This window comes from Apiospora aurea (genome assembly GCF_038362705.1).
Source record: "Apiospora aurea strain CBS 24483 chromosome Unknown utg000002l_segment0_segment0, whole genome shotgun sequence".
NCBI lineage: Eukaryota > Fungi > Ascomycota > Sordariomycetes > Amphisphaeriales > Apiosporaceae > Apiospora > Apiospora aurea.
This window is the reverse complement of record NW_027117389.1, coordinates 211,246-231,619: the sequence shown is the minus strand read 5'-3', so window position 1 is coordinate 231,619 and position 20,374 is coordinate 211,246. Positions and strand designations below refer to the sequence as shown.

General features: G+C 55.2%; 6 protein-coding genes across 6 annotated transcripts; 2 read left to right on the top strand and 4 right to left on the bottom strand.

Moving 5' to 3' along the window:
• Positions 1 to 2,171: 2,171 nt before the first annotated feature.
• On the bottom strand, positions 2,172 to 3,257 carry PG986_002469 (uncharacterized protein; the record flags this gene model as incomplete). Its single annotated transcript, XM_066838691.1, has 2 exons — positions 2,172 to 2,648; positions 2,724 to 3,257. 2 exons carry the CDS (start codon positions 3,255 to 3,257, stop codon positions 2,172 to 2,174), a joined length of 1,011 nt encoding a protein of 336 aa, XP_066703755.1.
• A 2,983-nt stretch (positions 3,258 to 6,240) lies between these two features.
• Positions 6,241 to 6,816, bottom strand: PG986_002468 (P-loop containing nucleoside triphosphate hydrolase protein; the record flags this gene model as incomplete). The annotated part of the gene is made up of 1 exon (XM_066838690.1): positions 6,241 to 6,816. One exon carries the CDS (start codon positions 6,814 to 6,816, stop codon positions 6,241 to 6,243), a length of 576 nt encoding a protein of 191 aa, XP_066703754.1.
• Positions 6,817 to 9,180: 2,364 nt separating this feature from the next.
• On the top strand, positions 9,181 to 11,141 carry PG986_002467 (hexose transport-related protein; the record flags this gene model as incomplete). The annotated part of the gene is made up of 4 exons (XM_066838689.1): positions 9,181 to 9,385; positions 9,474 to 10,672; positions 10,746 to 10,898; positions 10,968 to 11,141. 4 exons carry the CDS (start codon positions 9,181 to 9,183, stop codon positions 11,139 to 11,141), a joined length of 1,731 nt encoding a protein of 576 aa, XP_066703753.1.
• Positions 11,142 to 13,500: 2,359 nt separating this feature from the next.
• Positions 13,501 to 16,896, bottom strand: PG986_002466 (uncharacterized protein; the record flags this gene model as incomplete). Its single annotated transcript, XM_066838688.1, has 5 exons — positions 13,501 to 14,099; positions 14,214 to 14,419; positions 14,529 to 14,969; positions 15,759 to 16,507; positions 16,558 to 16,896. 5 exons carry the CDS (start codon positions 16,894 to 16,896, stop codon positions 13,501 to 13,503), a joined length of 2,334 nt encoding a protein of 777 aa, XP_066703752.1.
• A 408-nt stretch (positions 16,897 to 17,304) lies between these two features.
• PG986_002465 (uncharacterized protein) lies at positions 17,305 to 18,387 on the top strand (the record flags this gene model as incomplete). The annotated part of the gene is made up of 1 exon (XM_066838687.1): positions 17,305 to 18,387. One exon carries the CDS (start codon positions 17,305 to 17,307, stop codon positions 18,385 to 18,387), a length of 1,083 nt encoding a protein of 360 aa, XP_066703751.1.
• Positions 18,388 to 19,393: 1,006 nt separating this feature from the next.
• On the bottom strand, positions 19,394 to 20,128 carry PG986_002464 (uncharacterized protein; the record flags this gene model as incomplete). The annotated part of the gene is made up of 2 exons (XM_066838686.1): positions 19,394 to 19,963; positions 20,075 to 20,128. The coding sequence occupies 2 exons, from the start codon at positions 20,126 to 20,128 to the stop codon at positions 19,394 to 19,396; spliced, it is 624 nt and encodes a 207-aa protein (XP_066703750.1).
• Between the last annotated feature and the right edge of the window lie 246 nt (positions 20,129 to 20,374).

Below are 20,374 nucleotides of genomic sequence, written 5' to 3'. Positions count from 1 at the left end.
TGCAAGGCGGGCGTTTGCTCGTCATCTTGCGGCGGAGATACAAGGCGTCCGAACGTGGATTTGTTCAGAGATTAGTCCCGAGCTCCTCCAGCGTTTGTTTGTACTGTTTAGATTGAAGCTCTGGGTTTGCGGCTTCAGTTGCAAGTTGTCACCGTTCAATATGGCATACTCAATGGATAGGAGCAGGTCGCTGAGGTTATGCTCTTCGAGCACTTTGCCTGCTTCCTCGCTTGCAGGGTAGGGTTAGTGATATGAAAAGAACCGTAAGTAATCCCTGTTCCAGCCGCTGAGCAAAGAAAAGACATCCAGAGTAACACCTTGCATGGCGGCCGTCGCAACGCGTCCAGATTCTTGGGGAGGCCAGTTGTCGTGATAAGCACAACATCTGCCTCTGTGAGGCAACGTGAGTCGGCTTCTCAAGCAACCCGGCACCTTCATCACCGAGAGATGGCCACGACTAGTAGTCCTCCCTGGAATCCGTCGATCATATGGTTACGTATGCCATGTACACAATAGCAGTAAAGAGTTTACCGTTTTTCGTGTTTCCCCAGTCTAGAGGCTGCTATTTGGCAACTCGGATAGGATGTGTCAAGTCGATCGAGATATCGATGAAAGTCCCCACATGAGAGAGCCACGCTCACTGCAGAGTGCCCTCGGCGACTGATTCTCAGATCTTGCACGTTCAGCGCTGTTGAAAACAGGCCGAAGATTAGAGGCCGAGAGGCGTAAAGACTCGGACCTTGGGCGAGGTTGAATGATATGCTCGATACCTTCGAGTAAAATGCTCGTATATTTCCCTAACTACAGCATTGTATCTCATGTAATTGAAGCCGGCCTGCGTCCGCTTAAGACCGATGGCAGAAGTTGTCGTTCGGATGACGAAATCGATGTTGTTGCTTGCAGTCTGTCTCATGGGGGAGTTACAGCAGCAGAAGGATGGCAGGGCAACCCGTGTGACGCGAATGGCCGACTCCCTGCTGGCATAACAGTAGGAGTATCGCCCATTGATTTCAAAAGGCAAGCCATCGTTTGAATGAAGAGTTAAACCACGCATGGAACCACCTTCTATCGACGAGGACGAACTGCATTCATCAAGGGAAATGTATTTGTACATGTAACTTCGCCATACACGACATCAAACCCTTTCAAAGACGGCAGCTCAGGGGCCAATCTCCAGCGCTGTAGCACATTAATTAACCGCTGAAGGATGGCTGATGCGGCTTGGGGGGTGTGTGGGGGGGGTTGGCGGCGCCGGAAGAGCACCCGTTAGGGGGAACCAACCCACAGTGGCCTTTTCGGGTCAATCCTCTGACCTTCCAGAACGCGATCAATTGATCCCGTCGATCTCCTGTGCATCTCCATGCAACGACTCCTGTTTACCAAAAAATCGCAACACTTTGAAGCAAGGAGAGAGAGAGAGAGAGAGAAAAAAAAGAAAAAAAAAAGAAGAAAAAAGGGCATGGTCACCATATCCGAGTTGACAACTTGTTCCATTGATACTAACGAGTGTTGTCTTTGCCTTGGCATCCAATTGCAAGGCGACTTTGGTCTTCTTGTTCGACCCCTCTTCGTAAACGTACATCCAACCAACGACCTTCTTCTCATTCCAACCCCAAGCTTCCCAAGGTATCTTCAATTCTATATAGGGTCAAATACACCAGAGTATGTCCGTCGTTATCAAGGAGGAAACAAAAAACAATAGGCCAACTCGATTGCAGAAGTGCAGTCATTAGGGTAGGGGGTGTTTGTGGCGGCATCGCTATGCCGAATCGTGTCGGGGGACTATTTGGAGAATGTCGCCCAAAGTGGAACAAAAAATGAAAGTATGCCCCAATGCCGTACAACCTCTTTCCAGCCAACAACAGCAAGGTCGCCATCGACCCAAAAGTTCCCACCTAGGTAGGTAATGAAAACAAAAACACCAAAACCGATTTTATACAACGCCGAGAAGCGCCTGTGCTCACTTAACCACCGCCCGAAAGATGTGATGTGATGCAATGCAATGCAGTGTCGTGAGAGAGAACAGACAGAGAGAGGAAGGATTGTCATCAAGCTCTGCGGCGCACCGAAAGAGCACGTGCCCAACACACAAAACCATGTACGCCAAAACCCATGAAGGAGAAAAGTGGGAACGAAAGGAAAATACCAAAAACGCCAATTGAAAAACACCGTTATATGCTGGAAGCCGCACCCCCGTGGCCGCCTGGCCGGTTGATGATGGCATCGATTCCCATGTCGACGCTGGGGAGCCTCTGCCCGTGACCGAGGTACGGGGACCCGCCCGAAGAGTGATGCGATTGGCCCGGCATGTGACCGTATGCCTGGGCCGTGGTGGACGAGACGGACGAGCTGTAGCCCGAAGACAGGCCGCCCGCGTTGGTGGTGTAGTGCTGGTTGTAAGCTTGGTGGCCGCCGAGCTGCATGGGGATGCCGCCGGTGTAGGAGCCGCCCGAGAGCGAGCTCGAGCTGGTAGTCTCGGGACTACTGTACGAGGCGTCGAGGTCATCTACTGGCGTTAGACCAATGCCCGAGATGCCGCTGTCGTCGTCATACCCGTGCGAGAATACTTGGCCAGCCGCCTCCACGCGCTCCCGGCGAGCCCCGGCACGTGCCGCATTCTGGATGTTCTTCAAGCCGTTGTTCATGCACTAGAAGACCCCAACAGTTAGTATGGATCACTGTTTGCTTCCTTCCTCGGATGAGAGAGTGTCACGGGTACTGACCTTGGCTTCAACAACGCTCCACTTCTCGCCGACTCGTTGCGCTAGTGGCTGCCAGATCTCTTTGCGCATGCTAATGTACTCCTTGGCGATCCTCTCCAGCTTGCGTGCGTCCCAGTCGTCGGCTCCCTTGCGCTCCATCAACCGTTCGTGCCGTTTCCGGCAGGCGTTGGACGTCTTGGCGGGGAAGTAGTTGGTCTGGATCTGGTTCCAGTTAAGACCCTGCTGCCGGGCAGCAATGAGGTTCTTGTCGTCTTGGGGCGACCAAGCTCCCGAAGATGCTCGGTGGGGTATCGACTGCTGGGGCATGGCTGCTGCTGCCGACGCGTATTGATCGTATGCCTGTTGAGAAGCCATGGCGGTCTGGGCCGTTATGTTGGACGGCATGGTTTGGTAGAAGGCCGGGTTGAGCGACATCTGCTGCTGCTGACGGCCATTATATCCAATATCCAGCGGCTGGGAGGGAGCAAGCGACACGGGCATGGCATGCGCATAGGGATTGTGGGCCGCACTGGAGGAGCGAGTGTGTTTCGGCATGATGAAGAACGTATGACGGGTATGGAGGAGGAGGGGTAATACGTCTCAGCTCCAGCAAGTTGTATTACAATTAGTGAAAGCTGGGCAATGTGCGTGTGTGTGTGCGTATGCGTGAGTGTCCGTTCGGTCTGATGCCAAGCTGGGAGAAGGTTGCCACAGGTGGGAAAGGAGCCAGAATCACTGAGGACAAATCGTATCAAACGAATGAAGCCAGGAGATGAAACGAACGGGGCAAGGAAAATGGCAAGGAAGTATAAGATGAGACAGAGAGAAACGATACGAAGGAAAACGAGTCGTTGATGCTGTAGCGAAAGAGGTCCAGGAGGGGAAGGGCGACCAAGCGGGACGGGTCACAAAGTGGACGCGACTCTTTATAAGTGAAGCTTTTCGCACAACGACAGCCAGTAGCGCGGTGAAACTCGTTGGTTTGGATGCTGCAGACAGATCCGGGGCAGTGGATCTGAAACGGAGCTACCAGGCTCGGAGAAGGCAAAGACTCTGGTCCTGGACTGCAGGATACGATGCTGAAACGGAGATGCGGTGTCTGAATGGGCGGATAGGCAGCTCAGTGAGGGTTGATATTGGTTGAGCGCGTCGCTGGGGTAGCGGCTGTCTGGTGTTGGGCGGTTAGGAAAGATGGTCCCGGCATGGCATCGAAGGCGGCTACAGAATCAGAACCTAAAAAGCCCAGGGGGTGGAGAGAGAGAGAAAGGGAGAGTGTACTAATGCTCCTAGACGGAGCAGAGTAGTTGTGTACAGCATGATGCTGATCAAAAATAGTACCAGACTGCAGTTGGTATCAGTAGCCGCCAGCCTTGATGAGCATGGCAAAGTGGGACGGAGGTGGGTGTAGGTAGGCGAGATGTGTGTGTGTGTGTGTGTATGCACTGCGGGAGGAGGGCACAGGAAGGGAGCTAGTCCCCATCGGGCCACCAAGCGACAGCGACGCGCTTGGGATTGATAAAAACAAAATCTCCAACGGCAACAACCCCATTCTTCAGAACGGCATACATGGATGGCTTAGACGAGCAGTTTGCTACCTTGTAGCGAAGCACTTCCCATCCAAGTGCGATTGAGAGTGAGCAGCTCTGCACTCTGGCTGCCCACCCAACTAGCCGGCTTAGAAGAAAGTGTGCTGTGCGTTGGCAGCGAGCACTATGGCGCAGGCGCCACACGGGCGACCGGCGTGCCAACGAAATCAGATCATGCCCATGGAGTGCAATGAAGATGCTGAGATGTAGGCAGGCAGGCGGGCGGAGCGCAGTCTCGTTCTGGGCTGTCTCTGTTGTGGTGGCCCCCAGAAGCTTGAGTCGAGATCCCCAGCAACGAATCCTCCATGACGACAAGGTCTCGGGTAGCAGCAGAAAAAAAGAACGGAGGGGCTGCTTGCTGGCGCTTGATCCCCTTGGCCCCAGAAGCCCCCATCTCGCTGCTCTGGTCCCGTCTCCGTTCCTTACTTCGGCAACAGGGACAGGGACAGGGCCCTCGAGGAGGAGTTGGGAGTCCGGTGTGTGTTAACGATCGAGGTACAAGGGAAAAGGCACAAATGGATTGAAGCCAGGCAGGAGGGACAGCCGACATGGGATTGGCTGGGGACGGGACAGAGTCCAAATTAAGAAGTGGGCTCTGCTTGGAGGCGCGTCTAAATCGGAAAGGAAAGCCCCACCAACACTGGCAACAACTGGGCTGTTCGCTCATTGAGGCAACCACCAGCAGGCAGGACCATCTAGACCATGCCGCTTAGGGTTAGAATCACAGTTGATCCGGGGTTATTTGGGATATTTTTGGACGAAATGAGGTGGAAAAAGCGACAGAGGTCAGGTCCCGCCATTAATGTCATAACTGCGCAAAACAAACTCTGGTGTCTGGTGGTTTGGTTTGTCTTAGGTAACCCGCTGTTTGCGCGACAGGGGAGGGAGAGAAGAGCGCCGCCCGTCACGTGGAGGGAGAAAGCAAAGGGGAAACCATCCATTCGAGGGCGACCTTGGCCAGTCGTTGGTAGGCAAGAAGAGCATTACATGGGACTGGGTCTGTTTGTTTGCTGAGCCAAATACTTTGCAATTGCTGAAAATAGACACGCTGGTTGGTATTTTGCCCAACTTTCAACTCCAGTTAATTGAAGAATGTGAAGGTGATGAACCGAAGAGTCGATACGCGCCGCGCAAAGACAGACAGACAGACAGACACAGACGAAAAGCAGAAAGAGAGACGAAGATCAGCGGCGCTTGAGCGACAACGGTTGCGCGTTCCGACCGATCGCGCGAACTCCTCATCGTCCCTGGCCCCCTTGCCCCCCAGCAATTGCGGGTAGGGTCCACCTCTTGAAGCCGAACAGTTCATCACCCGTTCATCTGCCATCTGCCCATCTTGCCATTGATCCCATCCCATCTTGTCATCACCAGCATAGCGGTACCAAACCTTATTTGGCATGCCTGCACTACCCGGTTCAATGTTTCATGTTTCACTGTGCGCGCCTGCAATTACTAAACCCGTCTCCGTTTCTTCATCCACAACTTGTTGCAGCCGCCGGCCAGAGAATCGATAGGCGTCCATCGCTCAATTGACCTGTCTGTCTGCACGCGGACTGCTTTTCATCAACTAGGTTAAGACCTAGGTCCACATCAGAATGAATTGAACTGCAATGTTCGCTCCGTTTCATCAGCCGCGCACGAGGCTGCCCATCCTGGAAAGTGACAGACGAAGCTGCCGCGCCGGAACCGCAGACTGAGGGAAGGCATCCGACCGTCGGCCTCCGCCCTTCCTCTTCCTGACCTAGGTGTCCCTCTCGAGAACGTGTTCTTGGCCAAAAGAAATTGCCGCCTTGCGCATCACCAACGTAGTTTTGGCCCGGAATCCCTCCCATCCCGTCGTTATTCCGATTTTCTTTCACTTTTACGTAAAATCAGCTGATCTGGCATGTCGCATGTCGTCTGCGATGAACGGGGGAGTGAACACCCACCCGGCATTCGCTTGGGCGCTGGCCTCAAGGGGCTTGTATTCGCTTGAGGACCCCATCCAAGCTCGCATCCAAACTGCCAGTCGATGTGTCTACGATGATAACGTTATTTTCTGGACGGCAGGGGCCTTCCATCCTTTTCTTCAGCACATCCTCGCCCCGACCAGAAGTGTCAGCGCCTGCTGGTGGACAGTTGATCCCCGTTCGTTGGCTCCTCATGGGGTTTCGGGCGCGCAGTCGCTCGTCCAGCAGCGCAACGTCCTTGACCCTGCACTCGACGTACCAGTACTCGTAGCCATGCCGTTCGGCGAGCGCGGATCCCTGATCGAGCACCATCTGGTAGTTGCAGACGCTGTCTATGATGACATTCAACCATTGCTTGGCCGCCTGGTCGGCCATTGCCCATTGAAGCCGATACGCACTGCTGGCAACCTGGTCAAAGGGGATGTTGCCGTAGTCTTCCAGGAGGGTTGATCTTATGATGTCGTGGTCGATGACCAGGCCGCTAATTGAGCGCTGCAGCAGCATTGCCATGGTGCTTTTCCCTGCGCCTGGCGCGCCCGACATCTGAATCAACAACTTGCGTGGTGCTGGATTGCTCATCTTGACTTCCTTACTTTACGCTTCAGGACTGAACATAGAAATCTTATCACGGTATTGCGTGTCCCGAAAAAGCCTTTGACGAGACTTGGAGTCAATAGATCTATCGAACGTTGTTGGTTTTGAGGGGCGTATGGAATTGAAGCAAACGATGCTTTCTTTGTCCAAGGCCAACCGATCGCCAAGGTACTTCGCTCTTGGTGCCTCGTGCCTGGCCCACTCAAAACTCCAGGCCTGTCTTGGCTGCCATCGTTGCTTTCTTCGATTTAGATGCAAGACAAACCGCCTGAAAAGCATTCCATGCATCCATATCATGACGATGGTCTGGGAAATAGACGACAAGAGATACCATATTCGAATGACGCTCATCGAATACTCAACTCTACCAATTCCCTTCTTATCTTACCATTGGCGTCGCATTGCCAAGAGCATTTTCCAAGATCCAATTACACCAGAGCTTCCTCCCGTCTGCCGATGCGGGTCGAACGGGTAGCCTAGATTTAGCCCGCCTCGCTGACTGGCTGCCCCCTCGCCCTCGAAGGAGGAAATACTCCTCGGGATACCGCTCATACAAGCTTATCGCCGATACAAATTAACGAGGAGTCCTCTACGCTAGTGGACGTAGCTCAACAAGCAGAACGGCTGTTCTCCATGATGGAGCTGGTATCCTCTCGCGACAGAGGAGACGCATTTATCCAGGTAGTCTCGCGAACTATGAGCAATAGTCCATCGCGAACGGCCCAGGAATCGGCAGTGCGACCTCTCACTGCACCCGGGACCGAATCCTACTAGCATCCAACGAGCTAACCTAGCCTCACCTTCCAGCGTTGCTTTTACCCTCCCACCGGGTGGCCGATCTTTGGTATCTTGAGTCTCTCAGATCTCATTTGCGTTTGGGGGTGTGCCAAATTCTTACTTCATGATTGGTGGTCTTGGCAAAAGGCCCGACTTTCTGCAGCTAGAAGGGGTCATATGCGGATGCCTACCCATTACCTTACTATTCAAATAGGACTTTGGCCGGTTGCCAAAGGGAATGTCGGCCATTGATGACCGCCATCCAACGACCCGATGCCTCTTCATGGTGACCTACCCGCATGCCACCCCGTCCGAGCATGAGAAAAGGCCCGATCCACGGGTGTGCAACTTCGTCCACGTCAGAGATTGCAAGGGCCGAATCTCCCCTAATTCAATCACTAGTTACCTCTGTCTTGGGTCTTTTCCGTCTTGACCCTTCTCGCCTTGGGCCAAACTGAAGAGCAAGGGTGGTTCTTTGGTTATTTGCATTCAGGCTAAATGGGAACGGGGAAGACCCACCACTGTCCCTACAGTACCCCAAACCCCCCATGACAGCGCGTGGAGGATAGACCGATAGTGGGCTCAGGGAGTGCTGGGCGAATCCTGGACAGGCCTGGAGCCTGGAGCCTGGAGCCTGGGGTTTCAGTGGGTTTCCTCCGCAATCTCGTCCATATTTTCTCCAAATCCTCCCCGCATTGGGCGCTGGAGATTTCGGGGTTGTTACCGGTAGCGACCGACACTACCGGGCAAAGTCCTCAATAAGCTTTTTCTACTTCTCCCCCATCAATCAATACGGGAGGCCGAGAGGGTGCAGTCATCAGTAACGCTTTCTGACGAGTCCTTCATGGCATGACACGAGCAAGTCATTATCATCAATAATCCATCACAAGACGCAACATACTTGGGACTGCTAAGTGGCGGTCAAGACAGTACCTAGGTAACCAGAGCCACAACTCGGCCGGCCATCTCGCGACGAGAAAGCCTACGGAACCGACAGGCAGAGACCATGTGGTGTCTCCCCCAATACCAGTGTTCCGGGTTGCCATTTATCCAATACCCCGGTCCCCCGGCCCAGCTGCAAGACGAACTTCTGGACCCATCCGGCTGCATGGATTCCCTGTTTCATGGGGTGCCTCGCCAGCCAATGTGATTTGCGCGGAAGGTCGCTTCGGCTTCGAGTGCCCTGCATCCCAGACAGTTCAATGTATGTCAGGTTTCTCCGCACCAGGCTAGTGCACCCCCCGGCGAACGAAATGGGTTTGCTGACCTCCCTGAGCCTGCATCGCGAATCCTACCTAAGAGACGGGAACCGCAGAAACAATTCGGAGGGTCATATATTACGGGACATCCCATCTGCAATTGTTCCATCGAGCTCTCCCCCCTTTTCCCCCGAGCCACTTCCCAGGCACATCTTACTTAATATTGCACCTGCCCGCCCACTCTGCTGGGTCGGATCGCCCTCACTTTCTGTCCCACACTCACACGCCAAGAGACCGACCTTGGGTCAGCTAGATCTTCACCTAAGGGTGCGCTGCCGCTAAAAGAAGGAAAACAAAAACATCGTTGCCCATCATGGTCGCGGCAGATACCGGAGCGGCGCTCTACGATGCCGCCCTGAAGCGTCGCCAGAACCTCATGGGGAAGAGTGGCCCTATGGCCCTGGTGAAGAACTTCAAGGTGTTCCGGATTGCTGCCTTCGCCTGCATCGGTGGTATTCTGTATGGCTACAACCAAGGGATGTTCTCGGGTCTCCTCACGATGCCCGCGTTCGAACAACGTAAGTTCAAATTCCCTGAATCCCGTCAATGGGACTTGTGGCCAAGTCCATCAACATACATGGTGGACGTGCACTAACAGGAACCAAGATATGGGTGAATATGCTCCTCTCGACCCCAACGCGGACCAGACCAAGAAGGGATGGCTTACTGCCATCCTCGAGTTGGGGGCCTGGATCGGCACCTTGTTGTCCGGCTTCCTCGCCGAGGCCATTTCCCGAAAGTACGGTATTCTGGTTGCGACGACCGTGTTCGTGATCGGCGTCATCATCCAGGCCACGGCTCAGAGCAGCACCTACCACGGCATCCTCGGCGGCCGCTTCATCACTGGTATGGGCGTCGGAAGTCTGGCCATGATCGTGCCCATCTACAACAGTGAGGTCGCCCCGCCCGAAGTGCGAGGTGCTCTCGTCGCCCTGCAGCAACTGGCCATTACTTTCGGCATCATGATCTCCTTCTGGATCGACTACGGCACCAACACCATCGGCGGCACCGAGGTGGGTCAGCAGAAGGACGCCGCCTGGCTCGTGCCCATCTGCCTGCAGCTCGCGCCCGCGCTGATCCTCTTCGTCGGCATGATCTTCATGCCCTTCTCGCCGCGCTGGCTCATCCACCACGGCCGCGAGGGCGAGGCGCGCAAGAACCTCGCCGACCTGCGCGGCCTGTCCGAGGGCCACGAGCTGGTCGAGCTCGAGTTCCTCGAGATCAAGGCGCAGTCCCTGTTCGAGAAGCGGTCCGTGGCCGAGATGTTCCCGCACCTGCGCGAGCCGACCAACTGGAACATCTTCAAGCTGCAGTTCGTCGCCATCGGCGCCCTCTTCAAGACCAAGCCCATGTTCAAGCGCGTCATCGTCGCCACCGTCACCATGTTCTTCCAGCAGTGGACCGGCATCAACGCGATCCTGTACTATGCGCCCCAGATCTTCCAGGGGCTCGGCCTCAGCGGCACGCAGATCAGTCTGCTGGCGACCGGCGTCGTCGGCATCGTCATGTTCGTCGCCACCATCCCCGCTGTGCTCTACGTCGACCGCCTCGGCCGCAAGCCCGTCCTGGCCATCGGCGCGCTCGGCATGGCATCCTGCCACTACATCATCGCCATTCTGGTGGCCAAGAACTCGATGCGCTGGCCGGAGCAACAGGCCGCGGGCTGGGCGGCGTGCGCCATGGTGTGGGTTTTCGTCATCCATTTCGGTTACTCCTGGGGTCCCTGCTCCTGGATTCTGGTCGCCGAGGTTTGGCCGTTGAGCACTCGCCCTTACGGTGTCTCGCTTGGTGCCTCGAGTAACTGGGTAAGCTGACCAACTCCTCCTTCTTCCTCCTGCTGCCCTGATTGGCTATGTATGCTAACATCCCTTGCCTCAGATGAACAACTTCATCGTCGGACAAGTTACTCCGGACTTGCTTCAGCAGATCGGCTACGGAACCTATCTGCTCTTCGGTATCCTGACCACCATCGGTGCCGCGTTCATCTGGTTCTACGTCCCCGAGACCAAGCGGCTGACCCTTGAGGAAATGGTACGTATCAAACTCGCCCCCTCACCGCCCGTCCGCTATTGAGTATAAACTAACTCGGCCTTCCTATAGGATGTTGTGTTTGGTTCCGTCGGTACCGCCCAGGCGGACTACGAGCGCATGGAGGAGATCAACAACGAGATCGGCTTGACGGCCATGATCTCTGGTCTCGGTAACCATGGTAGCGACGAGAAGCACGCCCTCGAGCCCACGAGCGAGAAGGTGGCCGTCGAGCAGAAGGCATAAGCGTATCTGATATTTGGATATCACGATAACCGTGATTGTTTACCGGGCTCAGGACCTATGATGATTGTGTGTGGGGCGTCGCTAACCTTACTCGTCAACCAATCTTTTATCACATATATATATATATATATATATATAGTCACATTTGATAACCATCTAGATGTAGATCCATAGATGCAATTGGAGGTTATATTTGCTTCGCCAAGAGTCCTCTAGCCATCACACTTACAGCTAGTCTGTGGAGATATCGACCATATCGACCATATCGACCATAATTAGCCCACTACACCAGAAGGTCTCACAGAGGAGCTAGCCATTCAAAGAGGCACTACCCCCCACGTGAAAACAGCATACGGGACTCGGGACACAAAATTGGTGGTTTCGCAAGCAAACATCTCACCTTCCTAATGCGATGTGTTTTGCCCGTCAATGCTACCTTCGTACATTGCGCCACCACTGCATAAGCATAGATAGACCCAGTGCTTTGGAACCGATACGCTGCTCTTTTGGCCGCCACGTGAAACATGCTGATGGTTTGCTCCTTGCATGTACTCAAGTAGAATTATATAGCTGAAGTAGACATACCAAATTTCCAATCATGATGATGACGCACATGACAGATGCTTGGATGCAACGTCCCCCCCTCCCCCCCCTTTTCCCCCGCCGTTCCACTCGAACGCCCTAATGGGCCCCCAGGATGGATACAAAGCTTGCGTAGACATCAGCGACATATAAATTGCAAGCGGAGAGAAGAATCGGATGTTTAGTGGATTGAGGAAAGTAAGGCATATGTAGGAATCGCCACCGAAACCTGATACAGGTGGCAGTGTACTCGTTAGACGCATCGGACTGAAATTCGAGCAGCTTTGCCCCGTTTCAAACAAGAGCGAAATGAAAAGGGGTATGGCGCATACGTACATGATGGCATATCGCATTCGCAATCAATTTCCTACTTTTCTTCAAAGTAGGCTCTGTCACCGGGGCACTGCCCGACAGGACAGGAGCAAACAGTGGCATTGGCATTGGCATTGGCATGCAGATCGTGGGGTCGTCGAACTGCCTGCCCCCAAGAAAAGGCCACTCACCGCCCTTGCTCATCTCGCGTAAGCATGTAGATAAACAGGCAAGATGTCGATTGAAGTAAGATGCAGAGATAGACCGCATGTTACCTACTTACTTACACAAAACACGCAAACATGCGGTCGCCCAATGCGATAAGCGACCGCCCCCGCGTGGGGTGGCGATGCTCTTGTTTCAACGACGAAAGCCACATGACCAACTGCATAGCAAACACTTTGTTAGGGGAACTCTGATATTCCATGTCAGCGGCGGTATTACTCGAAAAATTGCCGAGATGGCAGGGCTCGCGGACATTTTATATGTCCAAAAATGCCGATTGCACAAGTTTCAAATGACTGTGGCGCGATAGGGGTGACGGGCGGTCAGGATGCATCGCCACGCCTCAACCAATGGTGACATGTCCCTATCGCATTGGTTCATATTTCTTTTCTTAGGCATGGTCGGATCGACTGCTCAGTTCGTCATGAGCCGGGGAGCCTACGTGGTGTTCCTCGCGTCACATAGTATCGGCCCGTTGTCCAAGTTCCTTGCATCTGGTTGTCGCCGATGATAGTTCACCAGTTCCTATTTTTAGAAAGCATGTCCAGAAAGAACATCCTTCATTAGGTTAGCTACTGCGAATAGACCTTTGTCTCGGGGATTATGAGGTGTGACAAAGGCAAAGTGTTCAAGTGAATAGACAGGATCAAAGAGGGGTTTTCTCATTAGCGGTGCCCTTATACGGCGCAAACAGGGCTCGTCAGCCTGATGCGCCAACCAGAGCGAACCCAAGGCTGGCAGTGGGAAGGGCGGTTGCTAAACTCTCGAGTAATTAGATATTATGGGTGTACTTTGGGTTGTAGTTATGGCTCTGCGGCTTGCTTGACCTGATAACCACTTCCATTGTCAAGGTTACGGGGATGGGTTACGATAAAGCAGCTCTGGCCGAGCAGCCTGGGCTGGAAAGGCATATCTACATCGTATACCTCGTTGCTGTCCCACTTGACCTATCGGCCTTCGGTGCCAGCATGACTCTTTCGGGGAGAAACGAGACGACTCCAAAGGAATGAAGGAAAATGGCTATAATGAAAACACAAGCAACTCCTCCGAGGTATAGCAATAATAAAAAGCACTACAGGGGACCGGGTTGTATCTTATGCAGGGCAATTATGACCCCGAATCGGCAATAATAGACATGGTAATATCAAGTACCCAACACTAAACATCCCAAACCATGAACCCTGATTGTTGCTCATGAACCTATTCTTCGTAGTTGATAGCGCTATACACAGGGATCTCTTCATGTACAACTACTCTTACTACCCCCAGGCGAGCTAATAACTATCGCCGGTACCACAGCAGCGCGTGGGGGCGCGGCAGGTGGCGGCGGCAGCGAACATCGATTCAAGACGTTCCGGCGCGCCCCCGAAACCCGCAGCGCCTTGACCGCGAACGCGGTCACGAGCCCCGCGTTCTGGATCAGCACGCCGCTCCCGTACCGAAACACCCACGGCTCCGCGGACCACGCCCCGCCGCGCTGCTGCGCCCGCTTCACCGTCCCGACGTCGCGCGGAACGTTGCCGGCCGCCTGCATGTCCATGCCGAGGTTGAACGCGCCGCCGCCAAAGCGCTCGGCCAGGCGCTCGCGCAGCAGGCTCCGCAGCGCCGCCAGCTCCCGGCCAGGGGCGCAGCTGGGGGAGATCAGCCGGCACAGGTCGGACAGGTAGTAGAAGAACCAGTCCGGGTGCATGTGGTAGCGCGACCCGAAGGCGTAGGCGCGCGTCCGGGCGAGGTTCGTCACGGCCTGGACCGTGCGGCGGAGCTCGTGGCCGCGGCCGTGGAAGTAGAAGAGGCGCGCAGGATGTTGGCCGTGGTGACGTGGTCGACGCGCGGGCGGTCCTTGTCGTCGAAGTAGGTCTGTGTTTTATTGATTCATATGGCATGTGAGTTTATAAATGATGGATCACACAAGACTATTGAGAGAGTTCACTACGACAAAGAAAGAAAGGTGACGTACCTCAAACAGGCCATCACCCCGGAGATGGTCGAGAAATCTGTCCAGGACTCGGTGTGTGATCTTCTCGGAGCCGACGCCGACGTTCTTCAGGCCGAGCGCCGTCGTACCCAGGTCATCGGGGTAGGTAGGTGTGGTCAAAAGAGGTTCGTCAATGAAGACGTTCCACTGTTCCTGCTCTCCTCCGGCAAGGGTGACGTAGCCCCTATATGACTAAGGCCCCTTGATCAGTACTCTGGAGTCAGGCCATGTCAATGCAAAGCAATACGATATGACATAGCTTATATCAAGCCAAATCCGGAGAACCAACGTACCAATCGAGGAGTTCCTTGAGTAGTAGTTGGCTATGCTGCTCCTTGAGCAGCACGCCCGTGCTGGAGGTGCTCCACATTTCCCTCGCATGTCGCCTCAGCCAGGCCTCGCCCCGCGCCACGGGGTCGCCAAACAGCTCGACGAGGTCCGCGACGCACCCCTCGGTCGTCCCGAACGGGATCACGTGCATGCCCCACGCCGCCGCCGCCGCGCAGTGCTCCGGCCCTGCCACGACGCACGCCACCGACGTCGCCACAGTGGCCACGCCTTCTCCTAGCAAGCCCAGCTCGCGCAGGACGTAGCGGTAAAACTCCTCGGCCGGCTTGCGCGCCCGGACCCAGTGGGAGAGGAAGACGGCGTCGAAGAGTTCCCAGCCCTCGATCGAGCAGAAACATAGGACGTCGACGAGGTCGAGAATGAGGGGTGGTGCATGGCAGTGGATTCTAAAGGATCAGGGGTGGCCCCATGCTGCTCAGACTGCTGCCTGCCTACCTCCCACGATCGGTCTTGATCGATGTCTTGACTTGCCCTAGATCATTACAACAGCGAGGTTTGTTAAATAAAAAGACTAGAAACACAACAGAGCAGTGTTGAAGCCGGTTCATATAATCATGTTCTGCTTTCCTCCGCGCATGTGGCGCTGGAGTAACGTCCAGGGGCTGATATTGCGTTTGCTAGTGTGATGCGCAAGAGAAAGGCGCTGCCCAAGCGCCAGGAAGGCCAAACTATGTGTATATTAGTAGAGTCTTGAAACATATCTATAGTTTACCTACCTGCCTGCGCACTCTAGTACGTCCTGGTTGAGGCTGAACAAGCAGGGGCTGTGGAGTCAAACTGCACTAGGGATGGCGTTACAAGGGTCCCCTGATCCTCACAACCAGACAATCACTTCGTGGGGTGGGGAAAGCATCGAAAGTCGTTCTATGGATTCGAGATAAACCCATGGCAGGATATCTGACCCTGGTCCCTGGGACCAAGGGTCCATTTGAACCGGGGTTTCTCGTTACGTGTTATCAAAGAATAAAGAAGAGCTCGTCACTTGGGCTCACCAAACCCTGCTTACACCTATCATCTCTTCACATGTTACAGTCTTTTGTCAAGCGATGAACTTGGAAAACGGCTCTCCCTATCCTCGTTTGGGGATACATTAGGGAGACCAAGATTCCATTGAAACTACCTACTGTTGTTGTGTCGCTGCCCCTCGCCCCATTCTATTCAAAGAGTCAGACTACATGCGCAACGCCTTGGGCACCTCCATGCCCAGGAAGAGCTTCATGACCACCATGGCGGCGAGCTTGGGCTCCATCTTGATGCCGCTGCGGCCGATGCCGAGGATGAGCTCGAGGCGGTACTCGTCGAGGCGGGGCGGGATGTCGAAGGTCGAGGTGCCCGGGGCACCCTTGACCATGCAGCCGCAGTGCTTGTCGTCGTTGGTCGTCTCCGTGGTCGAGGTCGGGTCGGCCTTCTCCTTGAGGCGGCCGTGGTGGAAGACGATCTCGGTCCGGTCCGGCTTGGCCCAGAAGACGGCGTGGCAGTTGCTGTCCGGATTGGCGATCAAGAGCGTCGGCTCGCCGTTGAACTGGCCGTCGCCGATGTCGAAGGCCAGCACCCGCAGCTCGTTCTCGAGCGCGCGCGACAGCGTCTTGGAGGGGCGGGGCCGGCCCGGGGCGTAGTGGGAGTGGGAGGACAGCCGCGAGCCGCTGCCGCTGCCGCTGCGGCTCGGGGGCGGCGTGGGGAGGCTCCGGAGCGCCGACGACTTGCCCTTGAGGCTGCTGTTGCTCTTGGCGCTGTTGCAGTTCTTGACGCTGAGGGGGCTCCGGTTCTGGCCCCGGAGGGAGCTGCTGCTGCTCTTGGGGCTGATGCTTTTGCTGATGGGGCTGCTGCTGCTGCTCTTGTAGACGGCGATCGGGGAGGGCGAGGAAGACGACGAGGGCCGGCTCGGGATCATCTTTCGTGACTGCTGCAGGGTGACTGTTCGTGACTGTGTACTCTTAGCTGTTTCTGGGGTTTCTGAGCAAGGGCAAAACTTACCTGGTAACCGTTTCTGAGCCGAGAGAGGGAAGCGGCCCGCGCCAGAGTTGAGTGCCTGCCATGGTGCTTTAAGAGCGATGGCTCGAACAAAGGCAATGTTTCATGACCTTTTCCCGTGTTGTAGTAGGGGCTTGTCCCGAGCGCCAAGACGTCGCCGTACAAAGGCAGCTGGCCGCCACTCTGGCCCTTCAACAAAGAAAGCCCAGCCTCACCACCATAGTCGACAAAGGCGTCGTCACCACCCAGACCAACACCACCGCTGCCGTAGTAGGCCGGCAGCTCGTGGTGAGGGAAATCCAGGGCCACCCCTCCATCAAACAAAAGATGGCGGTGAGACATTACGGAAAACAGTGACAATGCTGAGTTGACAGACAATGTGATAAACGGCCCAGCCCGTCCGTTTCTCTCTCAGGAAGCAAACAATGCGATTGTCGTTGATACTGAGAGCCTGGTTTCGCCAGGCTCTGAGTAGCAGAACAACTGTTGAGTAAACAATGACGGCCGAGTCTGCCTTTTAAAAAGGCCCCCCTCCCAAGAACCAACCCCACGGCAGAAAAAGTCTCCATTGCTTCTTTCCCATTCCATCCATTCGACAAGGAAGAGAAAAAAACGCCCCTCGACGCCCACCCCCTCCCCTTTGGATACCCAAGCAGAGACAACTCAGCAAAGTATCCACCACGATCGAGAAGGCCCCATCGACTACCCGGAAAACAAGTAACGGTAAGCCGCAACCAATCACCAACCACCATGGCCGCCGCCGTTATGTCACCCCCACAATCCCTGTGCCCCACCACCAACATGTTTGGTGATAGCCTCAGCCCCAGCCCCATGCCGTGGAAGTCGCCGGACGACTACCGGCGCGAGCTGATGATCGAGTACGCACTCGCCGAGTACGACTACGTCATCACGCCCGAGGACGCCGACGAGATCTTCCTGAAACCCCACTGGTGGGAAGACGTCGACGCCTTTGTGCAGTACATGCAGGACGTCAACGGCTTTGGGAACCCCATCACGGGCAGCCCCAACGCTAACGTCGCCCTGCCGAGCTCGATCCGCGTCTACACGGACGAGGAGCTCGACGCCATGGAGGAGACGGGCGACTTCTACCCGCCCACACCCGAGCTGTCGCCGTCGAGTGACAGGGGCAGCTCGATCGACCCTTTGGAGCTCGAGCAGGAGACTGAGGAGGAGGAGGATCTCGAGGAGCTCCCGACGTATGGTGAGTCCCTCTCCGCCCCGCCCCTCCCTACTTACACGGACGTCGTGGACGCCCTCTTCGCAGCCCTGGGCCAGGAGCTCGAGGAGCTCGGACTGGTGGACCACGACTACCGCCCCCCTGCGGGGCAGCAGGAGCAGCAGGAGCAGCAGCCGCCTGAGGCTGAACCCGAGTGCGAGGACGAGGACGAGCCCAAGGACGACCAGCTGGACGCATTGTCGAGCTGGCTCGCATCCCTGGCCGTCCCCACTCCCCCGTATGCCTCAGCGATCGACGAGGAGGACGATGAGGAGGATGTCATCGAGGTGATCATCGACACCCCTCTGAGCCCTGCCGTGGTGGTGGAGACCTGCGAGGCCGTGGAGGTCACCATGGAAGTGGCCACCCCGGCCGTCGTCACGGTGAACAACATCCCGAAGAGAGCGACCTCGACCTCGTCCCTCCTTCCCGTTGTTGCCGCTCCGCCTGCGCCTACCCCTACCTCTACCACCCGCCGCGAGCGCTTCGGTCGCCGGGTCCGCCAGGTGAAGAGCAAGCTCTCGCGCGGACTCAAGGCCATCTCGTGCTCTTCTTCTTTCTCTTCCTCTTCCTCCCCAGCCAGCACCAGCGGTTAAGGCTATTTCATTCATGTAGAAATGATGTAACCCCCGTCAATGGTTGCGAATGGTAATGTGTTACTTATTTTTTTCCTTCTTTTTTTCGTTGCAGGAAATGGCGTTTGGAAATGTGGGTGTTGGCGGCAAAGGTAAGTCCTGACCTCCCAAGGTAGGCGGCCATCTGAAGTGTCAGTCTAGGCACGGACGACGTTCCGCGCCGACGCTGTTTTTTATCTGTTTTGTTCTCCCAATCGCTCCCCGAGGTAACAACGATTGGTTTGGTTTTGTTTTGTTTAATCAGAGGTAAGTCGCTCAGTAGAAACTCTTCTCAGTAGTCGCTAATTTAGTCAATTCAACTACGATTATTCCCAATGTCTCCTCCTCGTGTTCAAGTGAACTGGACGGTCACCAACCACCCAGCTTTCGGTACGGCAATAGTGGGGCAATACATTCCTTTAGTGATGGTCCGGTGAAGCTGCACGCAAGTCAATCTGTTCCAACTCCAAGGTGGGCGCGACGACGGAACATGGCGCTCAGCTTGGAATGCATTTGATTTTAATAAACATACAGTACAGAGTCCTGTCGCTACAAGTGTTGGGTGAAGAACTTAGTAGTGCGTGCCAAATGAAATAAGCCAAGCCTCATGTTCGTTAGCATTGTCGCAGCACATGTCATGTCACATCTAGAGAACAAATATCCCTCGAAAGTAAAAAAAAAAAAAAAAAATAAAAAAAAAAAAAGGACTATATATATCCATCAATCGTAATATCGTCTCATCATCATCTACGTGCATGCAAGCGTAGTGATTTATGTTGTTCTTCAAAAGTGGTTCCTTTCCATATCCAGTTTCCGTCCATATCGTATCCCTGTCTAGCCTCTTCGCGAGAACCAGACTTCCCAATTTGTCATATCCCAACGCCCGTGTACATATCTTCTTGTTTTCTTCCTCTTTTTGAATAAACATTAAAAGCGTGGAGGGCGGGCGAGGCCGATCTCTAGCGCACTAGCTTGCCCTCTCCCCCGTCTAGACGTAGACGCGGCGGTGCGAGTGGGAGCTGGTGCGGCGGCTGTGGGGGCTCCGGCTGTGACGGTGGCCGTGGCGGTGGTAGTGCGTCTCGCGGACGTACGTCTTGCCGCGGCGGGAGCCGTGGCCGGAGCTGCCGCGGTCGCCGTGGAACCAGGCGAGGACGGCGGTGAAGAAGAAGAAGATGCAGTTCATGATGCCGAAGGCCCAGCAGGCCTTGAGCATGGCGCACGTCTTGTCGGTCGTGCTGTGCACGCCGTTGACGCTGGCGGACCCGAAGATGCCGAAGCTGACGTCGTACGAGTCGCCGCGGGTGATGTGGGTGCAGTCGGCCTTGGCGATCCAGGCCAGGTAGTAGACGGCCGCGATGAAGGCGCCCACGAAGCCGAGGTCGATGATGGAGACGAAGAGCGCATTGGTCGAGGAGCGGTGGTAGCTGAACAGCGTGAAGATGGCCCAGGCCAGCCCCAGCACCGACACAATGAACAGGATCAGGATGTAGTCGGGCGTAAGCGCATTGACCGTGACATATCCGTGGACAAAGTAGGCCAGCATGCCCATTGTCGGGATCTAAATGGGATTGTGTGGTCAGCATAGTGGGCTTTTTCTTAGGATTTTGCGCCGGAGCGAACCCCGTCGCAGTTTTGGCATGGCGTGTAAGATAGAGAGGGTCAAACGTACCAAAGTCAGGATCTGCATGAACCGCCAAAACGTGAAGAAGACGGCGAACATCATGTTGGGCAACAGGTGTGTAAGACTGGTCTAATCGCAGGGTGATTTGTTGGTGGTACGAGGGCAATTGAAGCTGCCGTCGGTCGCTATGCGCTTCACCGCAGACTCGTCGCTCTCAATCGGCGACTGGGAAAATTGGGAGGTGAGAGTGAGTGGTAGGCGAACAGGAAGACTTCAGACGGGGGTTGGGACCCTTTGGGCGTCCTGGACGGATTTTAAGAAGAAATCCAACAGGTATTCCAAGAAGCA